Source organism: Brassica oleracea, chromosome C3 (assembly GCF_000695525.1).
Source record: "Brassica oleracea var. oleracea cultivar TO1000 chromosome C3, BOL, whole genome shotgun sequence".
Classification (NCBI taxonomy): Eukaryota; Viridiplantae; Streptophyta; class Magnoliopsida; order Brassicales; family Brassicaceae; genus Brassica; species Brassica oleracea.
Window position 1 is genome coordinate 11,973,414 of NC_027750.1, and position 20,817 is coordinate 11,994,230.

Sequence of the window (20,817 nt, forward strand, 5' to 3'; positions counted from 1 at the left end):
GGTCTCTAGTACGGACTATTTGGGACCAACATTCAGTAAACTACATCTAAAGATGGAAAAACCAGAGGTTTGAAACCATTTCGAAGAGCAGCTTCCCAAACTCTTGGAGGATTAACCATTGGAACTTCAAGACCACACTCGTGCTCCTCCCATCCTTCAAGTGCATGCACTATCCCACCAACTCTCCACGCGCTCATCACTCTCCTCCCTAGCCAATTCTATATTTTATAAAAACATATGAGTTAACTTATATATCATAGTTAGTTATAATATATAGTTTTACTAGAGTTAAAAAACATGTATATCAGTATATACCTCACAAGAATCGATGTTTTGGGCAGAGTCGGGGATGATCATTGCCGGAGTAGTATGGTAAAAGCAGTTTTTTCGAAGTTCTCTAGGAGGAAACTGAGAGTAAAGAATAAAGAGAGTTCTTTTTCTCGCCAGCTTCTGCTCTTTTTTTGCTTAGCCCATCTCCCACCAACCAAATCTGTACATCATATATACGTTACAAAGTTTTATAAAAATAGTTCTCATTAGCTTTTACAAAAATGATTGTTATGATGTATTAATGTCACATACCATTGGGTAGTCATTGGTTGTGAGGACCAGATTTTCCTTGCAATCCCCACCAATGAATCTGGCTAGCATGCAATGCTCTTCCTTATGTAACACCATCACCTATTTATGGAAATAGTTTATCAAGAATGACCAAATTTAAAATATGACCTAAGCAGTACAGTCAATCGTAGAAAATATTATGGATATATTTCTTAAGCCGAAACCAAAACGCTAAATTGAATTGGACGTAAGTAGGCCATGTGACATTGTTTACGTGTAAAAAAATAAGCTATCTAAGGACTTTGCTAGAAAGATAATGGCATAGCGTTTATATTTATAAATGCATGTTTGCATGTTCAAGTTATAATATCGAACTAACGTTCGATCACACTAGCTCTTACACGCCAAGTAATTATATAAATTCTATAACTAGAGAAAACTAGTGAAAAACAAACACATAATATGATTATACATGTAATTAATAGGTACCTTGATACCACTTTGGCAAAGAGAAATGACAATGGCACGAGCAACTTTTGTGATTTGGCCGCGAAAAAGAACTTCTCTCGTGCCAGCAGGAATACTATGAACCACAACCGCAGCTGCAAGACTGGTTCCATCTACTATCTTAATCTTTAGCTTTGGATATTTCCTTACGTACATTTCTCCGTACCCATTTAATTCTTCTCCCTAATCACATTATAGTATTATAGTTAGTGTTTAAATATGTATAATGTATGGGGTCTATCTCTCCTTAGAGCATGATTAATGGGGTCTTTCAAGTGGATTTGTTAACCTAATTAGGAATTAAAAAAGAAAAATAGATGTAAACTGAAGACACGTCTCTTAATTAAAAAAGCGAGACACATTATTGGACAGAGGACAGGTGTTGAGTTTCGTCTGTTTCCTTCGTTTTTTTTTTCTCTCTTTCGGTTGCTCTCCTTGACGAAATAGCGACTTCTCTTCTTCTCGGTGGCTCTCCTCGATGAAACGGTGACGTCTTTCTCGGTGGCTCTCGTCGACGAAGGAAAACGGCGACTTCTCTCTCGGTAGCTCTCCTCGACGAAGGAAAACGGCGATCTCTCTCTCGTGGTGGCTTTCCTCGACGAAGAAACAATATTTTATATATATTTTTAAGAACCCTTAATTTAATTCTACCATTGGAGCACTCAAACTAATTGTCTCTTAACAAGAGTTCTTAACTTAAGTTTATTAGTTAAATATTCATTAAAAACCTAATTTGGATCTCCCCATTAATCATGCTCTAAGAACATGATTAATGGAGGTTCTTAGGATGGGGTTCTTAGTGTAATATAAGATACGTCTTTTAGTTTTTAACTAAGAAACACTAAGAAATATCTCCTAAATAAGAGATATAAAAGACGTTTGTTAAAAGAAAAGTGTCAAATGATGCTCTAAGAACCGGTCTCCCCCATTAATCATGCTCTTAGAATCTTATAACTTAATTTTAGCTAATTGATGTATTAATTACATGCCTGGTTTAGTAGCCCCAAACTCATTACTCTCACATCCTTCTTCTCCGCTTCAAGGATAGCCGTCTCTATCAATTTGTTGATAGATTCCTTTTGCTGCTGCGACTTGTACTGTTGATTGACAAACGAATTTAATTACAAGACATGTAACTATATGATATATTGTAGAGAGATCACTAGGGAAGAGAGACTAGAGGCAAACATGAGAGGAGAACTTGGGAAGGAGATGGGAGTGAAGGGTGAGATCACCAAAGCGGTTTCTCTCGAAGACAAATGTTCGAGAAGAGAAAGAAGTTAGTACGAAGGAGATGATGAGAGTGATCGGTTTCATGAGGACTAGGTAAAACCGAGAAGATAGAGGGTGCGAGGAGAAAGAAGCGAAGCCAAGTCGGAGATGGTATATAGAGTCCAGTGATGTCAGATGGGTGAGATGGATTGCTTCCGGCTTCTCTTCTTCTTGCTCCAACAATGATTCGTACAATGAGTCACTGCACTTGTCGTTGGTCCCATAAATGTAGTCGTACATTGGCATGAATAGAGAATAGTTCGTCCTAAATTGCGTGTGGTGGAGCGAGTGAAATCTGCAATCATTATATGTCGTGAATAACGCGAATCAAGCACAAAGAAAACAAAAACACTTAGAGATAAAACAATATTAGCGTAAATACATGTTTTGAGGTTTTTATTTAATTATGTGAATGAATAATCCCCTATATATTATTTGTGAAACATTACAACTTTTTTTTGTACCCACATGTCATTACTAGGATGATTCTTAGAATTATTAGAGAAATATGTTAGTCCATCTAATTATATAATAAGCTTTTTATTAAACTAACCATAAATTCATTATTAATGTCAGATTACAGAATTGCGTAATGTGGCTAAATTATATATGACAATTAATGATTTTGAATAATAAAGATCTGATAAAAAAATAATGTATCTTCTATCAAATTTGTTTAATTTTAAACTATTAAAATAATTTAAAAAAATCACAATAACCATATTATAAAAATTTAGTTTTTTCTGTATATGTTATATTTTGAATTTTTAAAAACGATTATAAATTACTAAAACTGTTAAAAGTCTCACATTCAAATTTTGCGTTCCATGATTTAAAATTTTTATTATAACAAAATACAAATGATTAAAAAATCATATAAGTGAAAGTCTAATTTAATTAATTATTAAGATTTAAAATATATATGTATATATATATCATTCTAAATTAAACTATACACCATATTGAATAAATAAATATTTTAGTTTTAAAATTTACTTTGAATAATTTTTTTGATAAAATTTTTGAACTAACATTGATAATTGTTTTTAAATTATAAATTACTAAAATTATTAATCCCTCAATGAAAATTTTGTTATCATTTTTGCTATTAAAGATACACATAATAAAAAAAACATATGAGTAGAAAGCATCATTTAATAGACATTAATATTAAAAATATAATATGTATGTTAATATCATTTAAATTTAATTACATATCCTATCAAATTTTTTTAAAAAATTGTTTGGATTAATAAAATTGATTTCTACGTTCGCAGTAATTTAATTATATATGTAATAGTTACTGGCTTTTAATTATTCAATATATATTTATTATTTCATAATATGTAAGAACATATAATACATAAAATAATTTTTATATATAATGTTATTGCGCGCAAGACACGAGTCTTAATCTAGTTTATAATATTTTAGATCAGTATTTATAGTCTCAAAGCCCTCATATTTTCTCCCCTTAATAAGTGATTTTCTATAATCGTAAAAAGCATACCATACCCAACAGATGTGAGTTTTGAATCACTTACAAAATCAAAATTATATATATTTAATTTCAAAACTGTTTTCTTAATTGTGCCAATGTGGTATTCCTATAGGCTGTGTAATTTATGTTGTGTTCGGTAAACCAAAATTTATAGTGTTTTAATAAGAACTCCTTTGTAGATTGTAAACGTAAAACTAAGAAGAGTAAGAGTATTCTTGTGGATTTTGAAGGACTTACGAAGGGGTGTAGCAAAGGTACTTAATAGGAGGGAAAAGAGAGAAGAAGGATCTCGGAATGAGCTCAAAGTTGCAGTGGCCCAAGTTGTTCATGAAATCTATGTAAGTTATGTAGAGTGTAACTGTCAAGAAACCTAGAATAGGGTAATGGTTTTCTTGTATTGATCAAGGTCGAAAGACCAAAGTATATATACATACAACGTTTCCTAATATCCGAAGATATGCATATCTAGATTACAGGAATATTAACATATTTGAATATATCCGAATGTATATTAACATATTCGTATATATCCTCTAATACCCCCCCTCAAGTTGGAGAGTGAAGATCAAGAACTCCCAACTTGGGAAGAAACTCATCAAAACCTTTCCTTCCAAGTGGCTTTGTGAAGATGTCCGCAAGTTGAGAATGAGTAGAAACATGTTTGGTGGCAATAACACCTTTGACAATCTCATCTCGGATAAAGTGACAATCGTTCTCAACGTGCTTCGTACGCTCATGAAAGACCGGGTTAGCAGCCAAGTAAATCGCCGACTTGCTATCGCAATGCAGAGGAATCGGAGAAGTAAAAGTAATGCCAAATGTTCTTAGAAGATTGCGTAACCAGAGAACCTCCTGAACAGTGGACGACATAGCTCGATATTCAGCTTCACAACTCGAGCGAGACACACAGTCTTGTTTCTGTGTTTTCCAGGAGATGGGTGAGCCGCCAAGAGTGATAAACCATCCGGTGAGAGAGCGACGTGTAGTTCTACAACCTGACCAATCCGAATCACACCAAACAGATAACTTGAGATCGGTGTTAGCTCGAAGGAGAATACCCTGGCCTGGATTCCCTTTTAAATACCTCACAACTCGTAAAGCGGCATTCCAGTGAGCAAGTTTAGGCTTCTGCATGAACTGAGCAAGCAGATGAACCGAGTAAGCAAGGTCTGGACGTGTAACGGCAAGATAAATAATTCGTCCAATAAGTCTTCTATAGGCAGCGACATCAGCAAAGTCCGGGCCTTTGTCAAGAGCAAGAGTTTGGTTCTGTTCCACCGGAAACCCGACTGGTTTAGCAGCTAGAAGACCGGTTTCTTCGATAATGCCAAGAGCATACTTTCTTTGACAAAGATAAATTCCAAGAGGACTACGCGCCAGTTCCAGACCGAGAAAATATTTGGAAATACCCAGATCCTTCATATGAAAGCATCGATTCATATATGCTTTAAATGATGCCAAGAGGGATGAAGAACTCGCTGATACAACAAGATCGTCCACGTAAATAAGAACCTGAGTATACTCTGCACCTCGTTCCATGATGAACAGAGAGTAATCTGATAGCGACTGTGTAAAACCGTAGGACACTAACGAAGAAGAAAGTTTCTCGAACCAGCATCGAGGAGCCTGTTTTAAACCATAAAGTGACTTTTTCAAGAGACAGACCTTGTTTTTATCAGAACCTTTGAACCCTGGTGGAGGACGCATGTAGAATTCTTCTTTTAGATCACCGTGAAGAAACGCATTATGGACGTCCATTTGATGAACCTCCCAGTTACGAGATGCTGCGATTTGAAGGAAAGTTCGAACTGTCGTCATCTTGGCAACAGGCGCAAAAGTTTCTTCATAATCCTCGCCCTCAACCTGGCTATTTCCACAAACAACCAACCGTGATTTAGGACGTTCTAAAGTCCCATCTGCTCGAAATTTGTATTTAAAAACCCATTTGCAGCTGAGAGCATGTTTATCAGGAGGTAAGTCAACAACAACCCAAGTACCATTCTCCTCAAGAGCCACATATTCATCCTTAATCGAGTTGCGCCAAATCTCATCTAATATTGCTTGACGATAGGAGGTAGGTTCTTTCAACGATGTGATAGCCGCGAGAAAGTGACGATGGCTTTCAGAAAAACGCGAATAATCAACATAGAATTCAAGTCCGTAAGGAACCTCTGAAGAACGAGACACAAACGGTGTGATGGTTTGTAAGACGTAGTCTTGTAGCTTAGCTGGTATGTTCTTTGCTCTTAGACCACGCCCAAGCTCTTGTATCGAGGAAGTAGGAGGAGATTGCAAATCTGCCACAGATGGTACTTCTGTAGGCGTAGGTAATGGCTCTATTGCCGTAGTAGTCTGATCGTTATCTGCGTCAGACGGTTGCTCAGTATTAATATGAATATCGGGTAGGGGAGCGAACTGTTCTGTTTCGACAGTTGCGGGTGTTAAGGCCTCTGCTGTATCTGAATCTGTCGATGAAGAAGGAGCAGTTTCTGTAGGTAAGTTAGAGGACGCGAGCTGTTCTGTTTCGGCAGTGTCGTAAGTAGCACGTTGTTCTGTTTCAGGTTCGTGCGAAGTGGAATGCAATGGAGAAATAAGGGCCGGAGAGGCAGGGAAGATCATGACTGGCTCAGATGACTCAGAGAGTAAGGAGCCATTAGCATACGGGAAATCTGATTCACAGAAGACCACATCTCGAGTGGTAAAAATTTTCTTTGTATCAGGATCAAATATGCGCCAACCCTTTTGGCCAGAGGGATATCCAAGAAATACTCCTTTAATGCTTCGAGAAGCAAATTTGTCTCCTCTATGGTTCTGATTATGCGCGTAAGCAGTGCAACCAAAGATTCGTAGATGAGATATCGGTGGGGGTCTTTTGTAAAGCATTTCAAAAGGAGTTTTGCCGCGAAGCACAGCAGTTGGAGTGCGATTAATAAGGTATGCTGCAGTCAAAATACATTCTCCCCAAAACTCAATAGGGAGAGAAGCCTGAAACCTGAGTGCGCGTGCAACATTGAGAATATGTCTATGTTTTCGTTCTGCTCTACCATTTTGTTGTGGAGTGCCCACGCATGAGGTTTCATGTAGTATACCGTGCTCTTGTAAATATGTCGATAAGCACATAAATTCGGTTCCGTTGTCGCTACGGATCTTGTGAATGCGTGTATCAAACTGAACTTGAACCATAGTAATGAAGTTCTGTAGTGTTTGAGAAACACGTTGCTTAGTAGGTAATAGGTAAAGCCAGACACTACGAGAGTAGTCATCAACTAAGGTCAGAAAATATCGTGAACCAGAACGAGAAGTAGTGCGGTAAGGTCCCCATAAATCACAATGCACCATCTCAAATATAGATGTAGTATTATTAATGCTGGTTGGAAAAGAACAGCGAGTTTGCTTTGCCCTTATACAAATCTCACAGGGCTTATTTTGAATCATACTATTCGTAGGTAAAGAAATAGGTAAAAAATCCAAAGCTCTAAAGGAGGGATGTCCGAATCTCTGGTGCCAAACATCTGAAGTCACTGGTTTCTCCTGATGCATTGCGCCTGCAAACTCCATCCCTCGCAGAAAATACAGCCCGCCTGACTCTTCAGCCACTCCAATCAGAATCTTGGAAATGCGGTCCTGTATCAATCCAATTTTGTCAGTGATCTGAAACAAACATCTTTTCTGTCTAGTCAACTGAGAAACGGAAATCAGATGGCATTGGAGGCCTTCAACAAACAAGACGTTCTGAACCGTGAGTAAAGGACTAAGAATAACTGTTCCTTGCTGTGTTGCAAGTGTAATACGACCATCTGGTAGCTTAACAGGTAATGGGAAAGTGTCCCGTATATCAGATAAGTAGGTAAGTGAACCGGTCATGTGGTTCGTCGCACCTGAATCAACAATCCAAGAGGAGATAGTAGACTTACCAGAAAGTGTATTGGTTGCTGGTCTGTGATCATTGAGCATTGTAACCAACGTATTCCACTGGGTTTCAGTCAGGCCTGTAAGTCCTACTCGATCCGCGGGCGTAAGAGCATGCGCAGAGTGCTGTGGCTGAGTAGAATGTGTCACAGCATGCGCACGTGCAGTTTCTGAAGTCGTGGAGCGATTTGCAGTAGTGTTGCTTCGTCCACCATTGTTTCCAGAAGGAAGTCGTCCACGAGGTCTATCTCCCCACCATTCAGGATAACCAAGAGAGCGAAAGCAATTGTCGGCAAGATGTCCTTTACGTCCACAGCTTTTACAATGGAGTTTCATTCTCTCTTCACGAGACAGAGAAGTTCCAGAAGAGGTCGCAGGAACAGAGGTTGTTCTAACCGCGTGAGACATATGATCGGTTTGTTCGTCTAAGACCCGAGTAGTGTGTTTAGAGTCTTCATCTTGTAAGAGAGCACTGTATGCGACATCTAGAGAAGGTAATGGGTCTCGTGACAAGAGATTAGACTTGACTGATCCATGAAGAGATTCATCGAGACCTTTGAGAAACTCGTGAAGACGGTCTTCCTCTCTTTCTTTCTCCAAGTTCTCACCAATAGGGCAGCCACAGTTTTTAGTGATGCGGTGCTCTGCAAGAGAGGTCCAAAGTTGCATAAGTTTGCCATAGTACTGTTCGATCGATAGTCCATGCTGTCTGCAAGTGGCGAGCTCAGCTTTGATACGTTGAACTCTTTGGCCATTGTTAACGGAGTACCTCCGACGAATATGTCCCCAATAATCACTAGCAATCTCAAGATGAGAGAGATTAGAGCGAACAGACTCGTTAATTGTAAGCTTAATCCAAGATAGGATAAGAGCGTTGTTGGTCCACCAATCATCAAAGTCATGAGAGTCTTGAGGTGGCTGTGGGATAGAACCATCAACGAAGCCAAACTTTTTCCGTGCCTTAAGTGCCATGCGTAGATTCGTAGACCACTCATTGTAGTTAGGTCCTTTAAGTAACGGTTGAGAAATAACGGATCCCGGATTATCACTGGAAGATAGATCATAAGGTGATATGGTCCTGCGTTTAATCTCAACACGGTTCTGTGAAGACTCCGAGTTCTTCACGCCTGATTCTTGTGTCGTATCGTCGCCGTCTTTGCTTCCCATGATAGTAATTTTAAGAAGAAGGTAACGAAAGATGTAATGGATACTCAGAAAAAGAAAATTTTGGCTTGTTTAGAGCTCTGATACCATGTCAAGAAACCTAGAATAGGGTAATGGTTTTCTTGTATTGATCAAGGTCGAAAGACCAAAGTATATATACATACAACGTTTCCTAATATCCGAAGATATGCATATCTAGATTACAGGAATATTAACATATTTGAATATATCCGAATGTATATTAACATATTCGTATATATCCTCTAATAGTAACGGAGGCAGCAGAGACCGTGCCGCAAAGCAAAGTCGTTACTAGAGGTATCCCCAAGATTAGTGTATAGCCAATGTGCTCCGCAAACGGATGTACCACCGCTGCAATCAAAATTATGCATTATATTATTATATGTACATGTCATCGTATATTCGTATCAAATCCTCTTTTGTATATAGGACAAAAAATCAGGAAACACAATTTTGTCCATACTAAACAAACTATGTTAAACACTAAAAAACTTACGTGATATTATTGTTGTATAGATATTGTAATATCAAAAATAATATATAAGTTTTCATAATTTTTTTTTCTTAAGCAACTTTATATGTATGTTTTTACAATTTAAAAGTTTTAGTTACCTGATTTTAATATTTTGAACCTGAATAAACAAATAGTAAATCGTCCCAAATAACTTGCAAGTATTTAAAATTTAGGCAAGTAGGACTATAGGACAAGTCAAGTAGCTGATAGGAAAAAAAAAACAAACAAATATCCGGCTTGTGCCTAATCACACAGTTTTTATATTTTCTGCGAGGATATATAGATAAGTTATATATATTTACGTACAAGTGATCGGCTCGGTGACGATAGAGGAGTGGTGGTGTGAATGGTAGCGAGAGTAGAGGAAGTGGTGGTGAAGGGCTCTGTGAAACCAGTAGTAGATGAACTCAACCGGGCCCGCATGGAGGAGAGCGACTTGAACCACTCCATCGAGTCGCCAAAAAGGAAGGGTATTGGTTCCTAATACATACACTTTGGCTAAGTAAATAACAAGAGTGTTGAAGATGACCTGATCGTCCCAGGTTCGTTCTCGGTCGACTTGATCAAACTCTATGGATTTGTTCACGATCCTTTTGGTTCCTTTCGCAATTTTGTAGCGGGCAAAACTTATCCACATCTGGCTGTGTAATAGCCACAACACTTCAATGCTTTCAGCTCAAGGTGTTGGGCCACAGAAGGAGAAACAACCAACTACTGCTCCAACGGTAAAGAAGATCAGCTGTGGTCGTACGACCTTGCCAGCTCATGGGATTCTCACCTCGAACAGATTTGATGCCTTCAACCAATGTGCTGGCATTTGCTAAAGCAACGAATAAGACAAAGCATTTGCTAAAGCAACGAATAAGTCAAGACATAGTAGGTATATAAAAGAATGATAATGACGTTGTAATGTTTCCAAGGGGAATAATAATGAAGAGTTGAAAGTTTTATCTGGTGTTTTCAAAGTTTTCTCCTTCTGTCTTTATGGTATCAGAGCCATGGGAGATAAAAACGATCCTTTTTCTTCTCCATCTTTGAGTATTTCTCAGTGTGTTACACTTAAGCTGGGATCTACAAACTATCTCTTGTGGAAAACACAGTTTGAGTCCTTCTTGTCTAGCCAATCTCTTCTCGGTTATGTCAACGGTGCCTCTCCTCGTCCAGATCCGACGGTCCGTACCACAGATGGCGATGCGGTTACAGAGGTGGCGAATCCAGAGTTTGTTCAGTGGGTTCGCAAAGATCAGCTCGTTATGGCATGGCTTTTTGGTTCTCTTACCGAAGAAGCTCTCAGATCAGTTTATGGGTTGCATTCAGCTCAAGAAGTTTGGTTCAATCTCGGGAAGAAGTACAACCGAGTCTCTGCAACAAGGAAACTAGATCTACAGAGAAAGCTACAAGGTATGTCTAAGAACCAAAAGACCATGACTGAATATTTGGGTGATGTGAAGAGTGTTTGTGACCAGCTTGATTCTATTGGGTATCCTGTTACTGAACAAGAAATGATTTACGGTGCTCTTAGTGGTCTTGGAAAGGAGTATGAGTCCATTTGTACGGTGATTGAACACTCGATGGACTCACTAACTGAGATGTCTTTTGATGATGCAATGTTCAAGCTTGTTAACTTTGACGACAAGTTACATGTTTTTAATCAACCTCCTGAGGTCAACCCTCATCTTGCCTTCACCGCTGGAAGAGGTTACTCCAACAGAGGCAGAGAAGGGTACACTAATCGTGGTGGTTACAGAGGAAGAAGCTCCAACTCCTACTCCACACGTGGCAGAGGGTTTCATCAGCAGTTCTCTGGCTCCGGATCCAACGTTAAGCCTACCTGTCAAATATGTGGTCGCTATGGTCACTCTGCGATCAGATGCTTTAATAGGTTTGATCAGGACGACAATACATCAGAGCAGCATCAGCTCCACAACGCATTAACTGCCGTGAAACTGTCTGATCAGCCTCGCTACTCAGGTCAAGAATGGTATCCAGATTCAGCTGCCTCAGCTCACATCACCAACAGTGCGTCTCGTCTGCAGCCTTCTGAGCCATATGTTGGTAATGATCAAGTTATAGTTGGAAACGGTGACTTTCTACCTATAACTCATGTCGGTTCTATTGCCTTACAAACTCCTCAAGGTATTTTACCACTTAATGATGTACTAGTCTGTCCTGACATTACAAAGTCTCTTTTATCCGTTTCAAAGTTAACATCAGACTTCCCATGTGAGATTACATTTGATTCTGGATCTGTTTCTGTTAAGGACAAGGAGACAAAACAGGTAATAGCTCAAGGACAAAGACATAAAGACTTGTACATGTTGAAGGATGGACAGTTTGAAGCCTTCTACTCCACTAGGCAACAAGCTACAAGCGGTGATCTTTGGCATCAAAGGTTAGGCCACCCACACACAGACATCCTTCAACTTCTGGTCAAGAACAAGTCGATAGTTATAAATAAGACAAGCTCCTCCCTGTTATGTGATGCTTGTCAGTTAGGAAAAAGCTGCAGACTTCCTTTTTTATCTTCTGAAACAGTGTCAACTAAACCTCTTGAAAGAGTTCATTGTGATCTTTGGGGTCCTAGTCCTGTTGTTTCTACTCAAGGATTTAAATACTATGTGATTTTTGTTGACAACTTCTCAAGATTCACTTGGTTCTATCCTCTTAAGTTGAAATCAGATTTTTTTTCTGTTTTCACTCAATTTCAAAGCTTGGTAGAAACACAGTTTCAGACAAAAATAATTCAGTTTCAGTGTGATGGTGGTGGAGAATTTGTGGGTCAAGTCTTTCTCAGTCATCTAGCTGCGTGTGGGATCAAACAACTTGTCTCTTGCCCTCACACACCTCAACAAAATGGTCTCGCAGAACGGAAGCATAGACATATCACAGAGTTGGGGTTTACGATGATGTATGGTAGTAGAGTTCCACAACAGTTGTGGGTTGAAGCGTTCTTCACTGCGAACTTCCTTGGCAATCTTCTTCCCTCATCTTCCCTGCCAGATAATGTCAGTCCTTATCATAAGCTCTTTGGGAAACAGCCGGTGTATACTGCACTTCGTGTCTTTGGGTGTAAATGCTTTCCCTATCTCCGTCCCTATATGAAGAACAAGATGGACCCAAAGTCTCTGGTATGTGTCTTTCTTGGTTATAATGAGAAGTATAAAGGCTACAGATGCTTTCACCCACCCACAGGCAGAGTGTATATCAGCAGACATGTCCTATTTAATGAAACTGAGTTCCCCTATTGCGATATATACTCACAGTTTCTTTCAGCTCCAACCTCACCTCTACTATCAGCTTGGAGAATGTCTGCTGTTACTTCGGAGGAAACAACTGAACAGGAAGAGCTCAGCCTCAGAGAAGAAGAGTTCCCTCCTCTTCAACGTGTCAACACAACTGGTGTTCCTCCCCAAGTTCACACTCCTCTTTCACCAGTTCAGGTTGAGCACCATGTCCCGTCCTCTTCTAGTTCCTCTGATACTGATGAAAGTGATACAGAAGCACCTGAAGTTGTTGAACCTGTAGTCTTGGCTCCTCACAGTATGACTACAAGAGCCAAGTCTGGCATTCACAAGCCGAATCCTAAGTATGCCTTGTTCACAATAGATATTGTAATATCAAAAATAATATATAAGTTTTCATAATTTTTTTTTCTTAAGCAACTTTATATGTATGTTTTTACAATTTAAAAGTTTTAGTTACCTGATTTTAATATTTTGAACCTGAATAAACAAATAGTAAATCGTCCCAAATAACTTGCAAGTATTTAAAATTTAGGCAAGTAGGACTATAGGACAAGTCAAGTAGCTGATAGGAAAAAAAAAACAAACAAATATCCGGCTTGTGCCTAATCACACAGTTTTTATATTTTCTGCGAGGATATATAGATAAGTTATATATATTTACGTACAAGTGATCGGCTCGGTGACGATAGAGGAGTGGTGGTGTGAATGGTAGCGAGAGTAGAGGAAGTGGTGGTGAAGGGCTCTGTGAAACCAGTAGTAGATGAACTCAACCGGGCCCGCATGGAGGAGAGCGACTTGAACCACTCCATCGAGTCGCCAAAAAGGAAGGGTATTGGTTCCTAATACATACACTTTGGCTAAGTAAATAACAAGAGTGTTGAAGATGACCTGATCGTCCCAGGTTCGTTCTCGGTCGACTTGATCAAACTCTATGGATTTGTTCACGATCCTTTTGGTTCCTTTCGCAATTTTGTAGCGGGCAAAACTTATCCACATCTGGCTGTGTAATAGCCACAACACTTCAATGCTTTCAGCTCAAGGTGTTGGGCCACAGAAGGAGAAACAACCAACTACTGCTCCAACGGTAAAGAAGATCAGCTGTGGTCGTACGACCTTGCCAGCTCATGGGATTCTCACCTCGAACAGATTTGATGCCTTCAACCAATGTGCTGGCATTTGCTAAAGCAACGAATAAGACAAAGCATTTGCTAAAGCAACGAATAAGTCAAGACATAGTAGGTATATAAAAGAATGATAATGACGTTGTAATGTTTCCATATAAAAGAATGATAATGACGTTGTAATGTTTCCATATAAAAGAATGATAATGACGTTGTAATGTTTCCATATAAAAGAATGATAATGACGTTGTAATGTTTCCATATAAAAGAATGATAATGACGTTGTAATGTTTCCATATAAAAGAATGATAATGACGTTGTAATGTTTCCATATAAAAGAATGATAATGACGTTGTAATGTTTCCATATAAAAGAATGATAATGACGTTGTAATGTTTCCATATAAAAGAATGATAATGACGTTGTAATGTTTCCATATAAAAGAATGATAATGACGTTGTAATGTTTCCATATAAAAGAATGATAATGACGTTGTAATGTTTCCATATAAAAGAATGATAATGACGTTGTAATGTTTCCAAGGGGAATAATAATGAAGAGTTGAAAGTTTTATCTGGTGTTTTCAAAGTTTTCTCCTTCTGTCTTTACTGTGAACAACCCTCCCCACCATTACCACCAATATCAAAAGTTTATCAACATCTCGCATGGTCGCGTACGAGTAGATGCTGTCGATAACCAGCGGCGCCAACACCAAGTACTGCAATATTTACCATATTTTGTACCAACATTATGACTAATGATTGATACAAACAACAGCCTATAAATACATGTATATGAAGATTTTATGAAGATGTTATGAAGCAACAAGAGCAGTAAAATAGACCTTAAAGCTTCCAAGAGGTGTCCATGGCCACTCCGTGAGAAGACCTGGTCTCGACGCCATTCTTTCACCCCTACAATGATGGCTACTCAGTCACGTCTTTCCAATGGGCTTGTTTGTGGGTGTATGTGAGTGTAACTTATATACAAACACATGCATATATATAATAGAGGGCATCACACACACATCACATGTGAGAGTTCCTTTTTCCGTAAGTATATATATATAATCGTATGATCCCTAACTAAGTTTAAAAGATAAGACAGCCTGTTTCATTGGTGACGAGTTACGAGGTCTCATTAAATGTCCTTGAATCTGCACGCATCCCCAATACTAAGCTATTGATTTGACTACAAAAAAAAATTGGTACCATATTAGTATATTTGAGAAGTTTCCTTGCCGTTTTTGCTTTTTTACTGTCTTTATCAAAATTAGAATCTCAATTTGCATGAACAGTCGCAGTCGGTCTTACACGTAAAAGAGTCTAGTACCCATAACTCAAATGGTTATGGTTTCTTGTTGAAACTTGGAGCTACTTTTCCACAGAAACTGGGGTCTATTTAATATTTATTTCATAAACCATCTTGAAAGACTAAATATCTAGGAGACTAAATATCTAAGAGTCCGATGTTTTGGAATACCAATTATGAAATATTATCTATACGTTTTCATTAGCGCTCGATATGATAAAAGGGGGAGCGACAGCCGAAAGTAAATCTAACTGCCAATTTATAGGTACTGTGGTAGTTAAAGATTTAACTGTACGATGAAACGAACTAATGATAAGCAATTGCATAGAATTTGAAATATACATCACAATAATCGATGTTTTGGGTCGAGTTGGGGATGATCATAGCATGTGTTATATGGTAAAAAACATTCTCTTTGGAAATCGGTAGTTGGAAATCGAGAGACAAGAACAAAGATGAGTTCATTTTCTGGCCATTAATTAGTCTTCTTTGTCAATCTGCATGTAACTTATATCCATTTGTCAATAATATCTATTGTATGAATTTGATTCCTGATGGTGAAATAACATCAACACTACACAAAAACCAATAAAATGTATGCCATGATCATAAAATTTGGTAACTGTTAAGACCAAATGAACAGTACATAATTGATGCAGGCCATTACCAAAGGCCCATATATATCTGTTTTGGTCAAGTAGAACTAAATGTATTTACTCATATTTAGTTGTAATTGCTTCTGAGCACAATTTAGCCAGCCTTCTTCTCGTCTTTTGCCTTTTCTGATCATAGTTTATTAAATGTGGCCACAAGGCACAACTACACCGATTAAAAAAATGTTTGCTATGCTATTCAATACAATTCAAATAGAGAAAAAAAACTTATGTTTTTTTAAGTCTAGCTCTACCGAGATCAGGCACTAGGGTTATGGCGACTCTGTAAAATGTTCATCATATTTGCGGTAGATCTAAAAACATATTAATAATTTACTCTCTTAAAAGTTCAAATGTGGATCTTTAAACATACCAAGTCAGAATTGTAGGTTTGCAAGACAGCAAAATTTGAAGTTGCAAGACTGCTTCTTTTTATTTTTTAAGATGCTTAAGAAGTTATTTGCTTGTTTCATTTTATTTACTAATTAGAAAAATTATCAGTTTTTCCTTCGCTCTCAACTATCAAGGCACTTGCAATGCATTTTTCTTCTTAACCAGTCAATCATTGCAAACATAACCAGTTAGAGCATTATTATCGCACGAACCTTTGATGGGTTTCTTATTTTTTTTCTCGTTTTTGTCTGATTAAAAAAAATAAAAATAAAAATAAAAAAGAACCAATCGCGGGACGCCACGTGTCACTAGGGCCCGCGAACAGTTGAAAAAACCCACCGAAAACGTTTTTTATTTGGCGACTTGGACATACGGTTTTTGTTATTTTGTGGGCTCTCCCCTGTACTTTTTGCTTAAGAGACCTTTTTTTTGCAGGGATAAAAATGCTCTTAATTAAAATCAGCCCCAAAACTTCTCGTAACTATAAACAGGTCCGCTTACAAAATAAGTCTTAAAACTTGCCCCAAAGGCCTAAACTTACAGTATTTACAAATTGCCCACAACTTAAGGTATTTACAAATGTACCCACGACTTACTATATTTACAATTTAGCTCTACGGTTTACAATATTTTCAAATTTAGCACACAATTTACTGTATTTACAAATTTATCACAATATTTAAAAAATTACTTCACGACTCAGGTTATTTAAGAATATGCCACACAACTTATCCTATCAATACACAACTTACTTTACTCAACCACTACTCCATGATTTATGAGTTGTTATCGGTTGATGTATTTTAATTGATTTAAAAATTCATAATTATTTAAAAATCTAATTAAAATATATAGATTTTCAAAATTAACCTACAAATTTTAATTAGTATTAACAAATTGAAAGATTTTTCTCAGATTTGAGTCTTTGTATTTTTAACAAAAAAGAAAATATAAATCCATTCAAATTCATTATAAAACCAAATCCATTAATAAATCTGTAGGATTGAACAATGCCTGATTTAAATTAGAATTTATAAATCAATCAATAGCACATGATTTTAATATGGATTTCAAAATTATAAAACCAAAAACACTATATCTAATTTAAATTTTCAAATCCATTAAAATACATAAACTAAAACCTCCACTTAGGGTATTAATAAATTTTCTCCACTACATAGGCTATTTACAAATTTCGCTCATGCCTTATGGTATTTACAAACTTGCCCAACGACTTATGGTATATTCAAATTTTCCCAATGACATGAAATTTACACATTTGCCTCATGACTTACGTTATTTACAAATCTCTCTCTGGCATCCAAGATGTTTCCCTTGTTCCCAATCCAGGAGCAAAGTGTCTCATAATTATCATTGTAGCTCTCTCAATAGGTCACCTACCACACGTCTTTTAGTAAAAATATGAGTTCACTTGTTTTTGTGTTTCTAAAGTGAATATCTTTTTGATCATTTGGAGCAGAAGTTACAGAGATTATGTAAGAAGCAGTGGCACATAATAACAATTTTGAAGGCTAGATAATTTTAGATGGTCATTGGATCGAATCTATTTTTTTTTTGTTAGATTGTACATCTAATACATGTACGTTTCATCTAAACAACATTTGTCATAATCTATTCTTTGATAAAAGTTTCAATTATTTTACAATAACATACACACAAAAACATCTTAATATTCAAAACATTCATCTCCCACCGGAGAGTAGAGAATCAGCTATAGATCCCCCGGTAAACCCTTTAAACACGGATGAAGAATACGACATCCCTAATTCGCTAAACCCATCTTGGAGCCCAAGTATCATCCCACTCCCAGAAAAGTCCAAAGGAGACAAATCAGGCAACTTTGCATCTCCCCTTAGATATTGTAACACTTGTCTCATACTTGGTCTAGCCCTTGGGTCCGGGTGAGAGCACAAGAGACCTAGCTTCAAAACCATTTCCACCTCCTTTTCGTCATACTCATAACCCATGTTAGGGTCCTTAGCATCCAAGATGTTTCCCTTGTTCCATAACCCGAAAACCCACTCCACGAGCAAGAACGTCTCATCGATCTCGTGCCTGATCTCTATAGGACGTCTCCCGCACGTGACTTCTAGCAAGAACGCTCCAAACGCGAAAACATCGGTAGCCGTTGTTGCACGTCCTGTCCGAGTGTGTTCAGGAGCTAAGTATCCCAATGTCCCAACAACATGCGTGGTCTGAGGATCCGACCCGTGATCATACAACCTAGCCAAACCGAAATCTCCGAGCCTTCCGTTGAGTTCTCCATCTAACAAGACGTTGCTGGCTTTAACGTCTCGGTGAATCACCACTTGCTCCCATTCCTCATGAAGGTAGAACAATCCGGAAGCAACCCCTAGAATCACCTTGATCCTCTGTTTCCAGTTTAGGGTTACCTCTGGCGTGTTGTACAAGTACTTGTCTAAGCTCCCATTAGGCATGAAGTCATATATAAGAAGAAGCTCACCTCTCCTGCGGCAATACCCCAAGAGAGGGACTAAGTTTCGGTGACTCATCCGACCAATACTCACAATCTCCGCCACAAACTCTTTCATCCCTTGTCTCGACTCGTGAGAGACTCTTTTCACGGCGATCTCCAGCTTCGTCCCAGGAATCACACCTTTGTAAACACTCCCAAACCCGCCGGTTCCGAGCAAGTCCTTCTCCTTGAACCCTTTGGTCGCGTAGTACAAATCCTTGAACCTGAACCTGTTCTTCCCAAACTCTTTCTCCCACTCGTCCATCTCCTCCGCGAACTTTCTCCTCCTCCTCACGAGGAAGCAAACGAGGAAGATGAAACAGAATATCAAGAAGAGGGAGATCAACGGCATCCCGATCTTGAAAAAATCTGAGATTCTCTTGGGCTCGAACCGAGGAAGCTTCGGAAGTCTCGATAAAGCCAAAGGTGGAGCCTCACCGTTCACCTTAAAACTCCACCCGAGGATAAAATGTTCCGACAGAACAGAACCTGTGGCAGACGAGAAACCGACAAACATGTCTTGGCTTATAACCGAAGAAAGATCTCTTACAGCCGACACAAGCGGTCTTCTAGGTTTATCCTCGTTGAACGGAGCCATCGTGACGTCGATCTTGTGCGAGCCACCGTCGTAGTCGACCCAGACTTGCATCGGCTTACGACTGATCAGACTCAGATTCTTGAACTGTCCCTTCTCGTCCCACCACCCGGCTAACGAGGTTCTCTCCGACTTCAAACTATTGATATCGATTCCGACATGGTTATCATCAGTGTCGTTAAACTCTGTGCTCCGGATCGTGTCGAGCTCCACAGCGAAGACCTGGTTCGTGTCGTTACCGTTGTTTGTGATGTTGAAGAGACCGATGTACTGGCTTGCGGTTGCGTAAGGAAGGCTAGGGTTAGGAGCGACGACAAAGGCGATGCCGTGACCGCTAAGTATAGGGATCTGAGAGTGAATAGCGAAAACAAAGGTTGTGGAGAATGAGTAAACGGTGCCGTTTGGGGAGTCTTTGAACCGGATTGGTTTGGTGTAAAAGGCGTGACCGGTTTTTTGGACGGTGTAGTTGGTTAGTTTCAAGAGACCGTTTGATGTGACGGTGGTGATCCCTTGGAGGGATATGTCAGTGGGTGGGTTAAAGCCATCGTTGTAAGTGAAGTTGGTACTTTGGGAAGATGTTTCTTGGGATTGAAAGAGGAGGTTGAAGAAGAAGGAGATGGTGAAAAGCTTCAAGAACATGGCTTCCTTTTTTCTCTGCTCTATGTGTTTTTTTAGATTCCATTTTGATATTATTTGAGTTTATTATATAGAGTGATTGAAGAAAGAAATATACTTAATGGCTGTATTGGAGAGAGTGGGCAAGTCTTTTTCTATTTTTTATTTCTTTCTAGAAAAGCAAGTTTTTTGGTCTTTGTGGGGACTGCTCTTGATTAAGAATATTAATCAAAGTAGGTGATATGTGTTCCAACTCCAAGGTTAAAGCTTATTTAACTCTTATTGAGATTTAGATACCAGTTATAAAATCAGCCATCTATCACGCTCGCGATGCTGTAACTATAAGGATGTTTTTTAGTTTTATAGAATATATTCGGCACTAGTATTTTCAACTAATTAATAAATACTTAATGTGTAGTGAACGAAGGTTCAACGTTAACTATTAGAGCATATCTTACCAAAACTTCATTCAGTATCTTAAGCAAAAAAAAAAAGTTAATATCTTAATGTATTTGTCATATTACTAAACTTAATGTTAACAAAAATAAAATAAACCAATAAATGAAAGACAAATAGCATTTGAGACTTATAATTATTTTAAAGGTTTTTTTAAAATGAGAACATTTTAGAAATTATTATTATTCTAGTTGTAAGCTCACGTGAGGATCATTTCTTTTGTACCAACGAAAATCAAACTAACAAATGGATAAGTTTTCTAAAAAAACGACAAATGGATAAGTTTTATTAGGGATTTCATACTGAAAATAGATTTTACATGATTGATTTGAGATATATATGTGTGTGATGCCATAGTTTAACTAATATTGAAAATCCTTTTGAACTAACTATGCTCATTTTTAACTTGATCTTGCGTAGAATGGTGATGTGTGTAGCATAAACATACTAATAGATGATTATATAAAGGACGTCAGGGTTAA

General features: G+C 38.1%; 2 protein-coding genes across 2 annotated transcripts; both read right to left on the bottom strand.

Moving 5' to 3' along the window:
- Positions 1 to 13,866, bottom strand: LOC106329421 (protein CER1-like 2). The gene is made up of 9 exons (XM_013768069.1): positions 13,360 to 13,866; positions 9,188 to 9,286; positions 4,079 to 4,199; positions 2,257 to 2,635; positions 2,058 to 2,165; positions 1,051 to 1,251; positions 583 to 681; positions 316 to 490; positions 1 to 218 (listed from the first exon to the last, which is right to left on the bottom strand). The coding sequence occupies exons 1-8, from the start codon at positions 13,688 to 13,690 to the stop codon at positions 398 to 400; spliced, it is 1,431 nt and encodes a 476-aa protein (XP_013623523.1). The 5' UTR covers positions 13,691 to 13,866; the 3' UTR covers positions 1 to 218; positions 316 to 397.
- Positions 13,867 to 17,777: 3,911 nt separating this feature from the next.
- Positions 17,778 to 19,965, bottom strand: LOC106336205 (L-type lectin-domain containing receptor kinase IV.1). The gene has a single exon (XM_013774962.1). The coding sequence runs from the start codon at positions 19,901 to 19,903 to the stop codon at positions 17,876 to 17,878; it is 2,028 nt and encodes a 675-aa protein (XP_013630416.1). The 5' UTR covers positions 19,904 to 19,965; the 3' UTR covers positions 17,778 to 17,875.
- Positions 19,966 to 20,817: the final 852 nt, after the last annotated feature.